This window comes from Dryobates pubescens, chromosome 10 (assembly GCF_014839835.1).
Source record: "Dryobates pubescens isolate bDryPub1 chromosome 10, bDryPub1.pri, whole genome shotgun sequence".
Lineage (NCBI taxonomy): Eukaryota > Metazoa > Chordata > Aves > Piciformes > Picidae > Dryobates > Dryobates pubescens.
Window position 1 is genome coordinate 18,422,747 of NC_071621.1, and position 16,989 is coordinate 18,439,735.

The window sequence follows — 16,989 nt, forward strand, 5'->3', positions numbered from 1 at the left end:
AAAAAAAAAAAAAAAGAAGAAGAAAAGTTTATATGGTTAATGTATGGTATTCATTTAGGTTACTGGAGCTGGCAGAGAAAGCTGCTGTTCTAAGGAGGGTGGTACAAAGTTTCAGGTTGATCCTGTGGTTCCCTCCCACCACTTTCCAGCATGTATATAAATTGTCATCCCTCCAGACCCTTTGCCAGTTCTCTCTTCTAGACTTGCCAGAAACAACAGAGGACTAAAGATGAAGATCTTTTTCTTTTTCACCTTTTCCACTTTTTTATTGTCTCCTTTTGAACAAGCAGCTGCTTCTGCTCACTATGACAAGATTTTAACTCACAGTCGAATAAGGGCACGCGACCAGGGGTAAGTAACTGGATTGTATTTCTATTTTAAAAGGAGGTTTCTTAATCTCTGTTCTCTCCTTTCTTCTCATATTTTATTAAATGTGATTTTTTTCCACTATGAATTCACACTATCATTCAAACAGGACTTCATTTCTCAATTAATTTAACAATTGTTCCTAAAGAAATCACTTTCTGGGGAGTTTCAAGAGGAGGCAGAATATTGATAACTTGATAAAATAGGGAAAAAACCTAAGTCACCACTTCCTAATGAATAAAAATGTGTCCTTTTTAGAATCACTGAAGTTAATTGTAGTCCACAATTAATGCAATATGATGTCAGATAAATATCCCACAGTATTTTCTCCCTTTATTCTATCTGAATGAAAATCATGAACTCTATTTAAATGTTTTCTAACTTGGGGATGCATACTGGGAGCCCTTTGTAAAACTTTTGTTCCCCCTAGAGCAATGCAGCAAGCTGCTCGGCAGGGTACCCAAAAAACAACGTTTACAAGCCAGCCTGCTCAGAGAGATGGAAATAATCTGAACAGCTGCTGTCAGGGAGACACATGTGCCTAAATATATTTTCTTTCAGTCTTCTTAAGTTAGAAAAGCTCTGTGAATAAGAATTGTTAACCATCCTGTCTTCCTTTACTGAATCCCCTCTGCCTGCTACACACACACAAACACAGTGAGCTTTTCAAATAAAAAGTCCACTGGCTTCATTGATGTACAATGCATGATCTAACTTTTGAACTGATATTTTTCTTTTCACTTTTTTTTTTTTTTAATTGTATAAGAACTAGCAACAAAATATCTTTGCTTTATAGAATTTACCCTTAAGAATTTGCTCTTCTCTACATTACAATGCTAAGGGAAAAAGTATTCCTCATTTGAAATCTGTGACTCTTTTTATTTACATGTGAAATTACCCTTTGGTCCCCAGTAATTCCCAGAATGTTTGCTTAGGTGCCTGTGGTACTCCAAATGGTTGGTAGTCAAAATAGTAGATTGATTTACAGAAGACAGGGTTTCCTTCTACATAAAGAACAGGGCACTTTTCTTCTCCATCTCCCCATGACCTTCAGCTGCACAGATGTGTACAAGACAAAAAGTTTAATGAAAAGAGCCTGATGGTATTCACAGCATGGTTCCTGGTGGCATGTAATTAATTCACTTCACTGGGGGAAGGGAGAAACCTAAAGCGTATTGAGACTTGTGGAGGCACCACTAGTGATCACTGTCCATCAGAGACAGAGAGTCAAATCAGAATGGAGGGAAACTTTCTGTCCCTATGGGGAATGTGGGCTTGCCAAGGAACCCAGCTGGGCAGTTCCAGGAGGTTGCACTGTGGTTGTTTGCAAACACACCTGCCCTGGGAACTGAAGCCAGATGTTAACATCTTACTCTTGCTCAACACAAACAGCATTTACCACTGTTTTATGTATAACTTTTCCAAGTACATACAGAGATGTTTTTCAAATGTTTCTTACTTCCACCCATAGACCAAATGTCTGTGCCCTTCAGCAAGTTATGGGAACGAAAAAGAAATACTTCAGTACTTGCAGAAACTGGTACCAGGGAGCCATCTGTGGAAAAAAAGCGTAAGTATGCTCTGTTTCAAAATTATTCCCCATTTCTTGAGGTAATGTAATGTATGATTAGAAAACTCTTCTTTTCTCAGAGAAAAACCTGTTTCAAATGCAGACAGGAAGAATTCCCTTCAGTTTTACAGGGTTACAGCTTCTCTTTAGCTGCTTTTAAACCCACCTGGATAACATATCCAACAACTGTTGCCAAAAATAATCACAAAGGGCTGTCAAGTCTGAGTATGTAGTGTGGTTTTTTTTAAGAGACTTTGCAATATTGCTCTAAGTTAGGTATTCATAGCTCTATTTTAAACACAATGAGATATGAGGTCAAGTGTTCTACCCAAAACTACAGAGGGACTTAACGGGCCACTTATGAAAAGAACTCAGCATGATCCAGCAAAGCTGTGTGCTCAGGTCACACCTCTCCATGAAGAAAGAAAAATGTGGATACAGATTAAATCTGTGTAAGTTTGGCATTAATTTGGAATCTGTGTATATTTCATTTTTCATTTCCCCTCCAAATGCAAGTCATTGTCTTCTTTGTGACATGTTCAAGTTACTACTGCTTTGTTGGTCACTGAGCAGCTCTAGAGTGTGAACACATACAAACCCCCAGTCCTTGCTCTGTCTAACTTGTCTTAGAATTAAATAATTCAGCAGAGAATAACATTGTTTACCCAATACAATAAACTAATGTTTTCTTGTATATGACATTTTCTCTTGCTGTTATGTAATTATTTGGATAAATTTCTCAGCAGTTGCAACAGGAAATCACTATTTTTGTTTTCCTGTTTTTCTCTTACATGGTCCAAAAAAAGTCTGGGGTGATATTTTCAGAGTGAGTAAGTGAATAGGAAGTCCAGGCTTCAATTGCTACAACTCTGTCTTAAGGGAGTAGGACTCTCTTAGAGAAAGCCATAAGACTCTTTCCAAACACCTGAGTAATAATGTATGCCCTAAGACATAAAGATGTTAAGTTGTATTGATATGTGGTGCTAATTATGTGTGTGACCAATTTAACTTCATTTAAAGTAAGTTTTCTATTTAAAACTTTCCTAATGGACATCAACCACTGGATTAGGTGTTAATGTAATGTGGAATAAAGATTTTTTTTTTTGTTTCTGTACCAAAGGTTTTCTTGACAGAGGTTAATGTGGAAGAAAAATATCCACAGTGAAACCAACATAAGGCAGTCAAAGATGACTACCTTTGTAAACAAGCTCTTACATTCCCTTGAAAATGTTTTTCTGTTCAACAATGATTTACTAAATGATCTAGAGAGGAGTGCATGAACAAGAAGTGATTAATAATTTGCAATTGGTTAGTCATATTTTTATTCTCCTGATTGTCAAAGTCATGAGTAAGTAGGATTCAAATTTTCCAGTCCATCCTTCAAGTTTAAAAAATTTTCTGAATATAGAAACAGTGATAAATTCTAGTGATGTACAAAACAAACCCAACAAGCAGATACATTTGACTTGAAGCAATTACACATAGCTCACACTGAAACCATCTCAGCATTTACAAATGGAATGCCTTTCAGTTAAAACTACAGCTGTAAGAGCTTATATGAAATTCATTGAACAGTTCTTTACAGAAAGTAAAAAAAATTCTATGCTGTCAGAGAATTAGGTAGATACAATCTGAGTTTGTGCTGGAGAATAGAGAGTGCACACAAAAAAATGATGCAAAGTGTGCATATATAGTTAGCAGTGCTAATATGGCTTCAGTTGCTCAGGCTTTCTTTAGTGCATCTACATTTATGGCATTTTCATAATTAAAAAGGTGGTCCTTTTACTAATTTTCTTCAAATCCAATTTACATTTTCTTCCATTTTTTTGGCTGGTTGAACTATCCTGGTTAACAAATACATCCATAGTTCTTCTTGAGCATGATCCCTGTACTTACTAATGTAAATCTGATTAAGACTCCCAAATGATTACTCATGTGAGAAAAATGCCTCCAGTTTTTCAGTGTTGAAATCAAACATGCAGATCAGATAATAGTCAGGCAAGGACCTGAAATGGTCTTGGACTGTAGTTTTTACTGCTCTTGTTGGATACCAGAGGCTTTTCATCTCTTTGAGATTGTATTATGACATGTGGCACCTTTGAAAAAAAGTTAGAAAGGATCTTTAGGTAAAAGACTAATGGAAGACATAGTTGGAGAAAGTTTTCTTCCATTTTCTTTCTAAGAAAATGTTTTCAGTGCTCAAACAGCATGCTATAAATTAATGGAGTTGAATTATACTGGTGATACCATGACACACTGATTCTAGCACAATCTTCCCTTTCAAGCACTGCCATGGCTTTGAAATCTTGACTTCTAAATCAGTCTATACATGAAAGGTGGTACCATGACCCCACCAGAGCCAAGCAAAAGTCTTAATTTTCATAGGCCAACTTGTCACCCTGATTTGTATTTTTTCATGCAAATTGCAGATTTATATGCATTTGGTGAAAATAATGATCAATGTCCAGTCAGATTAGACTCTGTGTGACCATTTGCCCCATCTCTGCCTTCAATTTTTTCAGGATCCATAGGTTTATAATTTTTATCAGAACCTTTCCTTCTCCTCCGGGTGGCATCATAATACTGACTTCCTTTTTCCTTCAGTGGGCTGGCTGCAAGTCATCCAAAATACTTCACCTTTTGAACAGTTTGCCACACTACTGACTTCTTTGGCACTACATTTTATTCCAGTGCAGACACATTGGCAAGAAGGGTATTTCCTGAAAATATCTTAGTCTGAAACTTGGAAAACAACCCATTCCTGTGGCTTTATTCCTAGATGGATGTCATGTCTTCCCATAAGAGAAAGTCTGATCTCAGCAGAAACCTGTCAGGGAATTCATTACTTTGCTGAGCTCCAGAGGCACAATGACTTATATTGTGATAAATACCTCCACATGTCAGGAAAAATAGTTTGAAGTAATAAGCAGTTTGGACTCATTGAACCAAAAAGTCAAGTGATGACTTGTTCTCTTCACTGACCAGGATTTAGAGGAATGTAAACTGTAAGACATTTCTGTACAAAACTGTCACTTACCTTCTTTCTCCTCTTTTAATGCTCCTATCATCATGTAAGTACTCACTGAGCACTGAGGGGAAAATCAGTGTGTATGGGTGTAAGTAGAGTCATAAAACTTATAAGTGTTTGGGATTTTTTGTTGCTGTAATAGAGCAGCTCATATAACTTAGTCTTTGCTGTTAACAGGAGTTTTATACCCTTCATACTGAGAAATGCAGAGCTGACTAAAAATGTTACTGTAATTCGAATACTTATCCTAAGGACAATGGCTCCTCTCATGTCAATATCTCCATGTTAACAAGTCCTCCCACACTTGTATATATGAACTATAAAATTCTAATTTAAGAATGTTTTTATTATTTACACTTCCTATCCACTGCTGTAAAATTCCAATTGGGGTGTAACTTAAAGATTTGCTAAAGTCAAAGACCATTGGACCAAAACTCTTTCCACTGTTTCTCTGCAGTATTTTATCTCCATGCCAGCAAGGAGTAGAAACAGATGAGTCAGAGTGCTGATCTGAATAAACTGAAAACTAGCTCTGTTAGCCAAGAATAACAAGGACATAAGGTAGTGTTGCTCTGCTTCTTTTTCCTTTGGAATATACTCCTTTGGGTGAGATCAGACCAACTTTGCATTAAAAAAAACAACACATAAATAAAACCACCAAAACCAGACAAACAGAAACAAATACAGCAACAAAGCCTACAACAAAAACAACAACAAAACCCCACCCCAAAATAAACAAGCAAGCAAGCAAACAAAACCACTCAAAATTCCCAACACTCAAGAATGCAGCATCATTGAGTAACAGTGTTCTTCACTTAGACAGCATCTTATATTGAACCAGAAAGGAGATACAAATGAGGATAACTTCCTCCTACACTGCATCTGTACGCAAATGGTGCTGAGGCACTAATCTTATTATGGAATTCTCCTTACAGACCCCTTTTCTCCTATTCCATCTTTCTCACTCCATTTTGAGCATGGCTGATACATGGACTTTCTAATTGCAGTCAGCTGTACAGCTTGATGTGGCTCTGAACAACCTCATCTAGCTGGGGATATCTCTGCTTACTGCAGGGGGGTTGAATGAGTGGACCTCTAGAGTGCATTCTCTGTTTCTATAAATACTGTAAGTAGGAACTTAGAGTAACCCCTGGTGACTGAAAAGAGAAGAAAAAAAAAGAGTGGGCTGTACAGAACAAGTCACATGATAAAAAAAGAAGACACTGGTTTTGTAATATTTGGCTGAAGAAACACTTTACTATGTTCTTCGGACAATTTTCTGGTTTTCATTAATTGTGTCATTATTGAATATGGTAAGACTAAACTTGTCATATCTTATTATCCTATCCTTATAATTCAGCTTCCTCTTTCCTAGAACTAATTTAGATCACAATCTTTCATAGCTGTTCATGGGATGAGGGAGAGATGTCTTCTATTTCACAGAAGGCAAAGATATTTTCTCAGGACAAAGCAGTTCACAGAGTTGGGAGAATATTCTGACTGTCATTTTACTACACAGTTTTCTTTAATCAGATATTTATTTGTTGGGGTGGTTTGGGATTTTATTTTTTGGAGGAGTTGTTCATGTGGTTTGGGTTTTGTTGTTGGTTGGTCAGTTGCTTGTGGTTTTAATTATTACAAGCTTCTGGCAGGGATGCAACATGGAGTTCATACTTACAAGGCAAATTTCCTTATTAATTAGAAAATCTGTAGTTTAAACTGTATGCTATTCTTGCATTGCCAATAAATAGTCTTTTAGTGAATTGCTTCAAAGAATGAGATGTATTAAAAAGAACTGTACAAATATTTTCAATATATGGCTACACAGTTGAAAAGATGCACAGTTGAAAAGGGTGACCATGTTGTGTATATTGTCCTGGTTTTGCTGGGAGAGAGTCCCAGGCCAGCCATGGGCTGCAAGCTATTAGCAGCTCTGAGTCAACCAGGACAGCTGACTTGAGTTGGCTACAGGTGTATTCCAGATAATGAGCATCACACTCAGTATAAAGCAGAAAGTTTTCTGGGTGTGTGGTCTCTGGTGTGTGGTCTTTTGTTAGATCCTCTTGCTTTAGGTCCTTCTCACCTTGCTTCTTTTTCCACTTTCTGCTCTTGAGGACTACCTTCCTGTTTAGTATGATTGCTATGTTTCTGTTTGGCTAAACATAACTTTATATTGGCAGTGATATCAGTTTGGTTATTTCATTAAATCAGGTTTCATTTCAACCTGTCACTCTTCTCTACTTTTTTTCCTATTCCCCTTCTTTGCTGGAGTGGAGTCATTGGGTGACAGAGCAACTGCCATAGTTTAGCCTCAGATATGGGCTAAACACAGACATATGTGTATGAGGGAACAGAGAATTATTTTCATAGCATGGAGAAATGGAAGACTATGCAGTTACAAAAAAACAATCTTCAATCTCCACCAGCTCAAGCAAATTGCTGTAAATTACAGAATTATAGTCCTTACTTTTAAAATCATGCTTTGTAATGCTGTTTTTCTTAAGTCTGCTCCTAATCTTTTCAAGAAGTTTGGATGATAAAGGCTAAAGCTTGTTCAGTTGAATGTTTATTCATTTTAATTTGTGTGTTGTTAATGTTTTGTCAGCTTTAGTTTAGGGAAAAATGAGATAAGTGTAATCAGCTGCCAGCAAAGTCCACAAGTGTGGCTCATATCAATCATAACTATAAAAATAAATCTATTATGTAAAATTATGATGGCAATATTTTCTTGCCAGTCACATTGTACCATAATTTAGGAAGTAATAGCTGAAGTCTAAAGTCTTGGTTTGTGTTTTGGTAAGACTGTATAATTTGTTGGCATTCCCTCTCCAGAGGAGCCAAAACCACCTCTGTGATAACTTCAGTGAATTTGCACTTTCATGTAACAGAGCATATCTGTGGTATAGTCTTATTTCTGCCATTAAGAAGAGGTTATAAGACCATAAATGCTGAATTGAGTATTATAGTATAGAATTGTCAATTAGGCTGATTTGCTGCTATGTAGAGCTTAAATGCATTCAAGAATGTTATATTGACATCAATAGGCATCAATTCCTGGTCCTTGATATTACTAAATTTTATGTATACCTTTAGCAGTGAACTTTCCCTTGTGTGCATTCATCCAGTTTTTAGTCACTTTCTTCTCTACCACCTGCTTTATTAGTTCTTAATTAGTTCTCTTGCTTATTACTGAGCTTCTTTAAAGTCTTCCATGATAAACTTACACTCTCTCATAGAATCATAGAATGGTCTGAGTTGGAAGGGACCTCCAAAGGTCATCTAGTCCAACCCTCTCTGCAGTAAGCAGGGGCATCCTCAATTAGATTAGGTTGCCCAGAACGCTGTCAAGCCTCACCTTGATTATCACCAAGGATGGGGTCTCTACCATCTCCCCGGGCAACCTGTTCCAGTGTTCCACTACCCTCATGGTAAATGAGTTGTTCCTAAATTAAACTCAGCTAAAATTAGTACGCATTTTACCTGTATATTATTTCAATTATGCTTCTGTCTGTATCCTACAGAACCATCTTATACGAGTGCTGTCCTGGTTATATGAAGATGGATGGTACAAGAGGGTGTCCTGCAGGTACAAGCTTATTTTCATATGGATGAGTCAATATATGAGAAGTATTACAACACAAGAGACTGCAAAAGTCACCTTGAGAAATGATTGCTTCTTTTTAGGAATTTCTGCCTGAAAATACATAACTTCATTTGCATAAAGCCAGCACAGTTAAAAATCAGCCTTCACTGACTTTCATCAGCTCCTTTCAGTTGCTCAACTGGAGAGAAATAATAGTGACTACATTTCCCAAAGCTGCCAAAGACAAACTTTTATTCCTCTTCCCATCACATCTTAGAATAACCTCACACATACCCAGGAGACTTGAAACCCAAGACATGAGGTGTGGCATACCCAAGTTCTGATTATTCCTTTTCCTGAAAAATGCCTGAATCTTATTTACTGAAAGAATGGCCTTAAATAAACTAAGGAGTGAAAATGAAGATAGGAATACTTGATTCCACCCCTCCAACCCCCCTTCCCCCCCAATTTCTGCTGTTTTATTTTGCATACATGAGATTAATTTCAGCAGAGAAGAGTAATTTGAAGAAGAATATGTTTCATCACTTCAAATGCTTCCATCTGAGCTAATCCTTTTGCTGTAAGGAATAGGCATATGAAAGGCAACGTTCAGTTTGGCTATATGAATAAATCTCACTTCAGATGTTTACATTAGAATGAAGCCAGTCACAATCTAGAATTGTGACAATAAAAAGTGCCAAGAACAACTAGCTCATATGTAGATGCCTCATCTGGATGTCTAGAATTAGGAGAGATGAATTCTGTTCTCACGTAACAGTGTTTAACTGTTAGACAATGGACATTTCTTACTTTCTGGGTGAATCAATATATGCACAAACCACACACTGCAAGAAGAGCAAGAGACCTCACAGGTATATTCCCGGTTCACCATGACCAAATGAGACCCACTCCACTGAAAGTTTTGTAACTATAGATGGAATTTACTCTTGTCCTCAATGGATCGCCTCCCATTTCAGGCTGAGTTGACAGAAATCAAAACAACTCTTCTAAAGAAAACACTACAATATTTGGGTTTGTTTGAGCTAGTATTTCATTAAGCAAAATATAAATAAGGACATGTATTTGTATCTAATTTTTTTGGGGTACGCTGACAATGGAGTTTTAATCCAAACCAATTGTTTCAATATTGATATTTAACTGTTTCAGAAAGTCAAGGGTGCTCTTCAAACCAAAGAAACAATATAGATTCTATTGTGAGAAACTGGATGATGACAGAGTTTACAGTGTAATCTCATGTTTATTTTAGTTGCTCCTATTGATCATGTATATGGTACGCTTGGTATTGTGGGAGCTACCTCTACACAGCAGTATTCTGATGTATCAAAGCTGAGAGAAGAAATTGAGGGAAGAGGATCATTTACTTTCTTTGCACCAAGTAACGAAGCCTGGGACCAATTAAATTCAGTAAGTGTGTGTGTGTGTGTGTGTGCACGCGTGCACATGTGTTAGTGTGTTTCTCTTTCAGCTAATGCTGTATTAGTGACAACGGCCAGCCTATGATAAGGTAGTTGAGGAAAAAAGGTTGGTATCTTAGACATAAAAGGATGTTACACAAGCAATAATAAAAATAATTTGCATGTTTAACATAAATTGCTGAAGCTAGAGAGTCTGAAATATTTTCAGGAGTGTTAATCAGCTATAAGGGTTTCTCATTTGATTACTTGCATGACATAGCATTATTAGCATAGCTTTGAAGAAACTGACAGGAATTTCAGCAATTATGCAATGTAGAGAATCATTGTCAGGTGTCCTTTCTTTTAATAATCTATTTATTTAAATAGAATCAATGACTTGTCTGTGATGAGACTTCTTGTCTTTCATTTGTAAAGCAAATCAGATAAGCATCATTTAAATACAGTCAGATTGACTGATACCCAAGTTGTGCCTCTTAAGAGGAAATATCCATTGCTGAATATATTGACAGCATATGTTAACTTAAAGAAATCTGTGCTTCTTTCCAACTGGAAAAATGTTTTGAAGCTTTGAATTAATGAAATGCCTTTCTTCTTCAGGAAATTCACAGGAATTTGGTTGACAATGTAAATATTGAACTGTATAATGCTCTTCATCACCACATGGTAAACAAGCGTATGCTGACAAAAGATCTTAAGAATGGCATGACTTTGGTGTCTATGTACAATGGACAGAAATTGCTTATTAACCACTACCCTAATGGAGTAAGTCTATCCTCTTTTTCTTTTCCTAATATAATTATTCTGTTGTAGCTGTTAAACTTTTCTTCTGTTAGAATAGAATAGAATAGAATAGACCAGGTTGGAAGAGACCTTCAAGATCATCGTGTCCAACCTATCAACCAGCTAAAAAAATCAGGCTAAAGGAACTTTAAAATTTAGTGAATCATTTGCCATTGATGAACATATTTTATCTTGAAGTAATTTTGCCTGCCTGTAGGCTGATCACTAAGAATGAACAGGCATGTTCTGTTTGCTGTTTAGAAACCAAAGTTTGAATGAGAGTTAACTTTCTTCCAAAAAGACAATTAACTTTCTTCCTTTTGTGGCCAAAATACAGGATTAATAATAATTCTGAGAGTAAAATCTGCTATTAATCTTCACGTGTTTACAAAACAATAATAAAACAGATCTTTTGTGTGTACAGGAGTGAAAGGTAGAAGAATTTAAGATTGTACTGAACACACATCAATTATTTGACTGGGAAAAAAAGAAAAGAATCATTTTTACAAATGCATAATAACTCCCAGTCAAGTCAGTTCTCTGTGTTGCCTTAAATCAAAATGTTTGTTAGATTACAGTTTACACCATTAAAACTCCAATACAATCACTGTATTAATTTGGAAAACAAATCTGAATAATTGCAAAAGGGAATAAAACAGGAATATGAAATCAATGTAACCTAAATAAATCTGCTGCTAGATTTCCAGAGGCCTAGGGCAGTCTTTCAGATATTACAACTTTTGACTGAAAAGATAAAACCTGAAAGAACAGGAGTAAATGCATAATGTATAGTAGATCCACTACTGATCTGTAAGAATCAAATACAAAGCAGATGACCAAATTAATACTCGATCTCTGATCAATCCTTCAAATACAGGTTGTTACTGTTAACTGTGCCAGGATCATCCATGGCAACCAGATTGCTACCAATGGCGTTGTTCATGTCATTGATCGTGTCCTGACTGCTGTTGGAAACACCATTCAAGATTTCATCGAAGTTGAGGATGACCTTTCATCTTTCAGAGTAAGTGAACAAAATTAAAAATGTTTCTCTGATATTTCTGGTTTTCCTTCTTTCCCCCTTTCCTCCCCCCCCCCCCCCCCCCCCCCCTTTTCTATTTGAGTATGATATCTTGAAGGAAGAAGGATTAGCTTGGTTACGGATAAATTAACTCCTGCTAATACTGCAAATCTACTATTAAAAAAAGGCATACATAAGGAGTCTGCTTCTGCTGTTTTGTGGATCAAATAACACCACATCAATAGGACAGAATGTTTCCCTGTAATAAAGTGTTTCTTCTCTTCAAGCACTGGTGTAATGAAACACATGAGCGTAAGTTACAGTGTCTGGTGCTAGATAAATAAGAATAATTTCAAAATAGGTGATGGCAAATGGTAAAATAAACAAATTCCAGAATCTGACTCACAGCAAGTTTCAGAACACCAAGAGATGGTTGTAGACAGGAGGGGGTTGGTCTTCTCCCAGGCAACCAGCACCAGAACAAGGGGACACAGTCTCAAGTTGTGCCAGGGGAGGTTTAGACTCGAGGTGAGGAAAAAGTTCTTCACTGAGCGAGTCATTTGTCATTGGAATGGGCTGCCCAGGGAGGTGGTGGAGTCGCCGTCCCTGGAGGTGTTCAAGGGGAGATTGGACGTGGCACTTGGTGCCATGGTCTAGTTGTGAGGTCTGTTGGAACAGGTTGGACTTGATGATTCTTGGGGTCTCTTCCAACCTTAGTTACTGTGATACTGTGATACATGTGGGAATGTTTTTTCTTGCAGAGAAAAAACATGTTGTTGTTTTTTTTCTAATTTCTCCTTCTAGAAGATGTCTGCGTATTGTAATGGGATTTCATGATGCATGTGTTTAAAAAATATGCTCTGATTTTGCAAATACCTGTTGTCCTTTCTCTCTCTCTACATATATATATTTTAAAGGCATCAGGGTGGGGGGAAAAAGCCCTCTGAATCCCTCAAGCTCAGTTCATAACAGTTATAGGAAAACACATCATTTAATCCCTGAGTATAAAACCCAATCCTTTGTAGCCTCCAGTTGAAAAAGAATCCATATTTATTTTTTTCCTGTGCATTCTTTCTTTTGTGCCTTCTATTTGGGTTCAACTCTGAATTCTAAGCAGACATTTTCACCTAATCCTACATAAGGTCTCATCTATTCCTTTTATGTGGGAAGAGGGTTGTTTTCCGATAGCTTTGGAAGGCTATGAAGATTTGCCTTTGCTTGAATTAGAGGGCGCTATGTTTTGTCTTTGTCTCTGAGGGTAACTTGTAACTGAAGGAAAGAAGCTTGTCAGAATTTGGTTGGATGTGTTAAAACATTGTTTTGTTATTTTGACCTATTGTATGCCTTAATTACACGTATGCCAGTAGAAAATGACCAATTGAGATGTGACATGTGCATCCTGATAGACTATAGAACTTTGCTGTATAAAGTAATAAACGTCTTTGCCTGCTTACATCTGTCCAGAAAGCGTTGCTCCGAGGAAAATCCAACATCTATAAGGCATCTATAAAACATCTATACTATTACACTTTTATGTTGCACACCTCTCTGAATCTGCTTGTAAAATCCTTGCTGCTTTCCAGGATATGTGCTAGCATCATTCTTGTTTTCCTTTCAACTGTATCACATTGTACTCTATCCTTCTGACTTTTCAAAAGCTGAGGTCCCTGTTTGTAGCACATGTACCTGCTCATTCCTTTGTGTGGGCCTTTGCACTTCATACCACATTAATGACTTTGAGTCCAAAAGTAAATATGCTAATGAAAACATTAAACAAAGTCATCCCTGAGATTCTAATATGATCTTTCCTGTGGGCACTTGGTGATATTTTAAATATCTAGCATTAAACCCCAAATTTATTTTTAGGCTGCTGCCATCACATCAGATGTTTTGGATACTCTCGGAAGGCCTGGTCATTACACAGTCTTTGCTCCTACTAATGAAGCTTTTGAGAAACTTCCAAGGGGAATTTTGGAAAGGATCATGGGTGACAAAGTGGCTTCTGAAGGTATGTGACTTTTTTTTTTTGTAAATTAGAAATACAGATGAGTAGGCAGGAGGTCAAAACTACATTACCCTAGTATACCTGAAATTAAGCTCCTGTACTTTCATGCATTTAAGAGGAGTTATTTCATCTGTCTCTGATTTTCCAATTACCCAATGATTCAAATTCACTGAAAACTTAGTTTACAAAACAGTTTAAAGGAAATTGAAAATGCAGACACACTGATATTTCTAATAGTTCAACTGCACAGTTCCAATACAGATTCCTGCCTCTAGAAATTCAGGAGTATCCAAATGTGAAATTCTCTCATTGCTTTCTCACAAACAGCTTTTTCATACAAAAAGGCATGTTCTTGAAAAAGGCAAGTTTTGCTCTGCTAGATGACCTGCATTTATAATCTATATTCTCACCAACTACAGCTGTCAGTACTGTTTCACATCTTAGACAATAGAACTAAATTACTGAATCAGTTTATGTGAACATAACAGTAATGTAATGGACCACTAAGAAATTAAAAGCTACATTTTAATTCTTGTTTATGAACTCTACTGCACTAAACAAGTTCTCTGACATATCATTATAGCCTGATTAGGTCACTGTGTAGTATCTCAATGGGGAATGGTGAAAGGAAGGATCTAGGCTAAATCTAATGTGAGACAATGGTTAAAATGTAATCCTGAAATCACACAGCATTTTTGTTGTGGCTTGTTTATTAAGGTTTTGGGTGGGGTTTTTTTCAGTTTACTTTCAGGAATTATAGGCTGCTTCTTTTGATGCTCACAGAGCATAGTATATTGTAGCTTTCTTACAGAATAAGCCATAACAAAATATAAATCTGGAGATGACTTTGCATAGCCTATAGATTTTTGTACTCTGAGGTCCATTTGAAGCCTGTCATCTGCAGTCATTAAGTTTTATACTTGATTACATGCCAACTGCAGAACAACCAATATGGTTTTCATAATATAAGAAGGGTCAAAAGGTTTTGACCTGAGGTGTTGTTTAGAGGCCTTATAGTATCAATTCTGACACAAATAATTTTCATTGACAATCTATGATGTAAAGAAATTAATATGATGGGCTAGTAAACTGTAAAAATAGGATAGATGTCACAATTTATCCTATACCACTGTGCAAATTGTATATATGTGTCAAACACCTGTATGTGAAATTTCTGCTTCCTTCTCTGCAGCTCTTGTGAAGTTTCATATTTTAAATACCCTTCAGTGCTCTGAAGCCATCACAGGTGGAGCTGTGTATGAAACCTTGGAAGGAAATACAGTTGAAATTGGTTGTGATGGTGAAAGTCTGACTGTGAATGGAGTGAAGATGGTGAAACGCAAAGATATTGTGACAAGCAATGGTGTCATCCATCTCATTGATGAAGTGCTAATTCCTGATTCTGGTCAGTGATGTGTATGAAAAAAATTCTTATAGTGAAGATGTTTTCTACAATCTTACCTAGAATCCATCAAGTGTATTGTTATGAATAGACAGAAAGAATCCAAATCAGGAAAAGGAATAACTGTGTCTTATAATACTTTGCCTTATCCCTTTATCTACAGCCAAGCAAGTCTTTGAGCTTGGGGGTGCCCAGCAGACTACTTTTACAGACCTGGTGGCACAGCTGGGACTGAGATCTTCTTTAAGACCAGAAGGCCAATACACTCTCCTGGCACCTCTGAATGGTGCTTTCTCAGGTTAGTAGCCTTAAAAAATACTGTTCTCAATGTTGAAGTAAACAGGAACATATGCTAAGGAGACAGTTTCCAATTAAGCCTCAGCAGAGTGTTAAGAGAAGAGAGCCATAGAGAAATGGAGATACTTCATCTGTTCAAAATACATGTCATGCAGAAAGACAAAACAATTCTAACCACCAGATTGCACAGCGCTTTTTTTTTTTTTTTACCTTTTTTTCCCCCCGATATAATTTGTTAATATCAGTAAAATAAGGCAAAAAATGGGCATACACTGTGGAAAGGAAAGGTATTAATGAACTGCCAGTTCCCTTAATTTTTGCATTACTTGCATTAGATTCACAGCTTATGTATTCTCAAAAGATTTATAGAAGAAGGTTGATATTTTCCAGTACATTAAAGCAGAAATAAACTGATATAAATATATTAGCAGAAATGACGACATGGCCATTCTGCCTTTTCCCTAAGAATCTGTGTTAACTGACCACCACAGAAACAAATGTTGAATGGTTTTAAGGTCCATGTGCAGAAAGCAATAGGTGTAATCAGAGTTTGAGTAGTAATTCAGAAGACGGAGCAAGCCCGCATATAAATCATATCATAGCAATTAATCAGGTCTGTGTCAATATTTCATGCCTGCATTTAAGGAATTGCAATTTTCAGAAAACGCTTCATTTTCTCTATACACAGATCTGTCCAAACTTTAACTCAAGGATTCCATATTTCCATGGGGTTTTCTTGTTATTTATTTTTCAATACGCACTCACAGCTAACTTTATTTGAATGTAAAATCATTATATATATGTCACTATATACAAATATTTCAATGGCTTTGTAGATGACACCTTAAGGATGGATCAACGTCTTCTTAGAACAATCCTGCAGAATCATATTATAAAAGTGAAAGTTGGGCTCAATGAACTCTACAATGGACAAGAGCTGGAGACAATAGGAGGAAAAACGCTTAGAGTCTTTGTGTATCGCACAGTAAGTGAATAGATCTTACTCTCTGTATCCCAATGTGGAAAGGAAGAGTCATGAAAGAATAAAAGACAAAGCTGAATGAAACCTGAAACATTTACCAGTATGAGTATCTAGAAAAAAATTCTTTACCTTTTCAAACTAGGAAAAAATTGGAATTTTGTTTGCTTGGAAGACATTTTGGAAAAATGAAACAGGATTCCAGATTTGACACTCCATTAATTACAAATTTTTTACAGCTAATTTTTAGAACTAATTACAAATATTCTCAAGAGAAACCAAAAAATCCAGTTTGGAATTACTTACACCATATTAACTTACTCCAGACTTGGCTACTTTTGCTTTATCAAGTAATACTTGATTTCCTGACAAGAATTCACAATCTGACTTTAGGAGATATATAGGAACATCTTTTCTGTGTTTAGGAGTCTGGGAATCACATAATCACAGAAATGTTTGAGTTGGAAAAGACCCTTGGGATCACTGAGTCCAACCGATAACCCTACTCTGCAAGGTTCACCC

General features: G+C 36.5%; 1 protein-coding gene across 2 annotated transcripts in view; it reads left to right on the top strand.

Annotated features, from left to right (window-relative positions):
- The first annotated feature begins 206 nt into the window (after positions 1-206).
- Positions 207-16,989, top strand: part of POSTN (periostin) — a 36,507-nt gene continuing 19,724 nt past the window's right edge. For both annotated transcript variants that reach the window (XM_054164589.1, XM_009902822.2), the window contains exons 1-10: positions 207-351; positions 1,838-1,936; positions 8,486-8,550; positions 9,815-9,972; positions 10,581-10,745; positions 11,641-11,787; positions 13,651-13,792; positions 14,982-15,194; positions 15,355-15,489; positions 16,325-16,473. In XM_054164589.1, the coding sequence (XP_054020564.1) occupies positions 230-351; positions 1,838-1,936; positions 8,486-8,550; positions 9,815-9,972; positions 10,581-10,745; positions 11,641-11,787; positions 13,651-13,792; positions 14,982-15,194; positions 15,355-15,489; positions 16,325-16,473 (1,395 nt within the window). In that variant the 5' untranslated portion in view covers positions 207-229. The remainder of the gene's footprint in view (positions 352-1,837; positions 1,937-8,485; positions 8,551-9,814; positions 9,973-10,580; positions 10,746-11,640; positions 11,788-13,650; positions 13,793-14,981; positions 15,195-15,354; positions 15,490-16,324; positions 16,474-16,989) is intronic.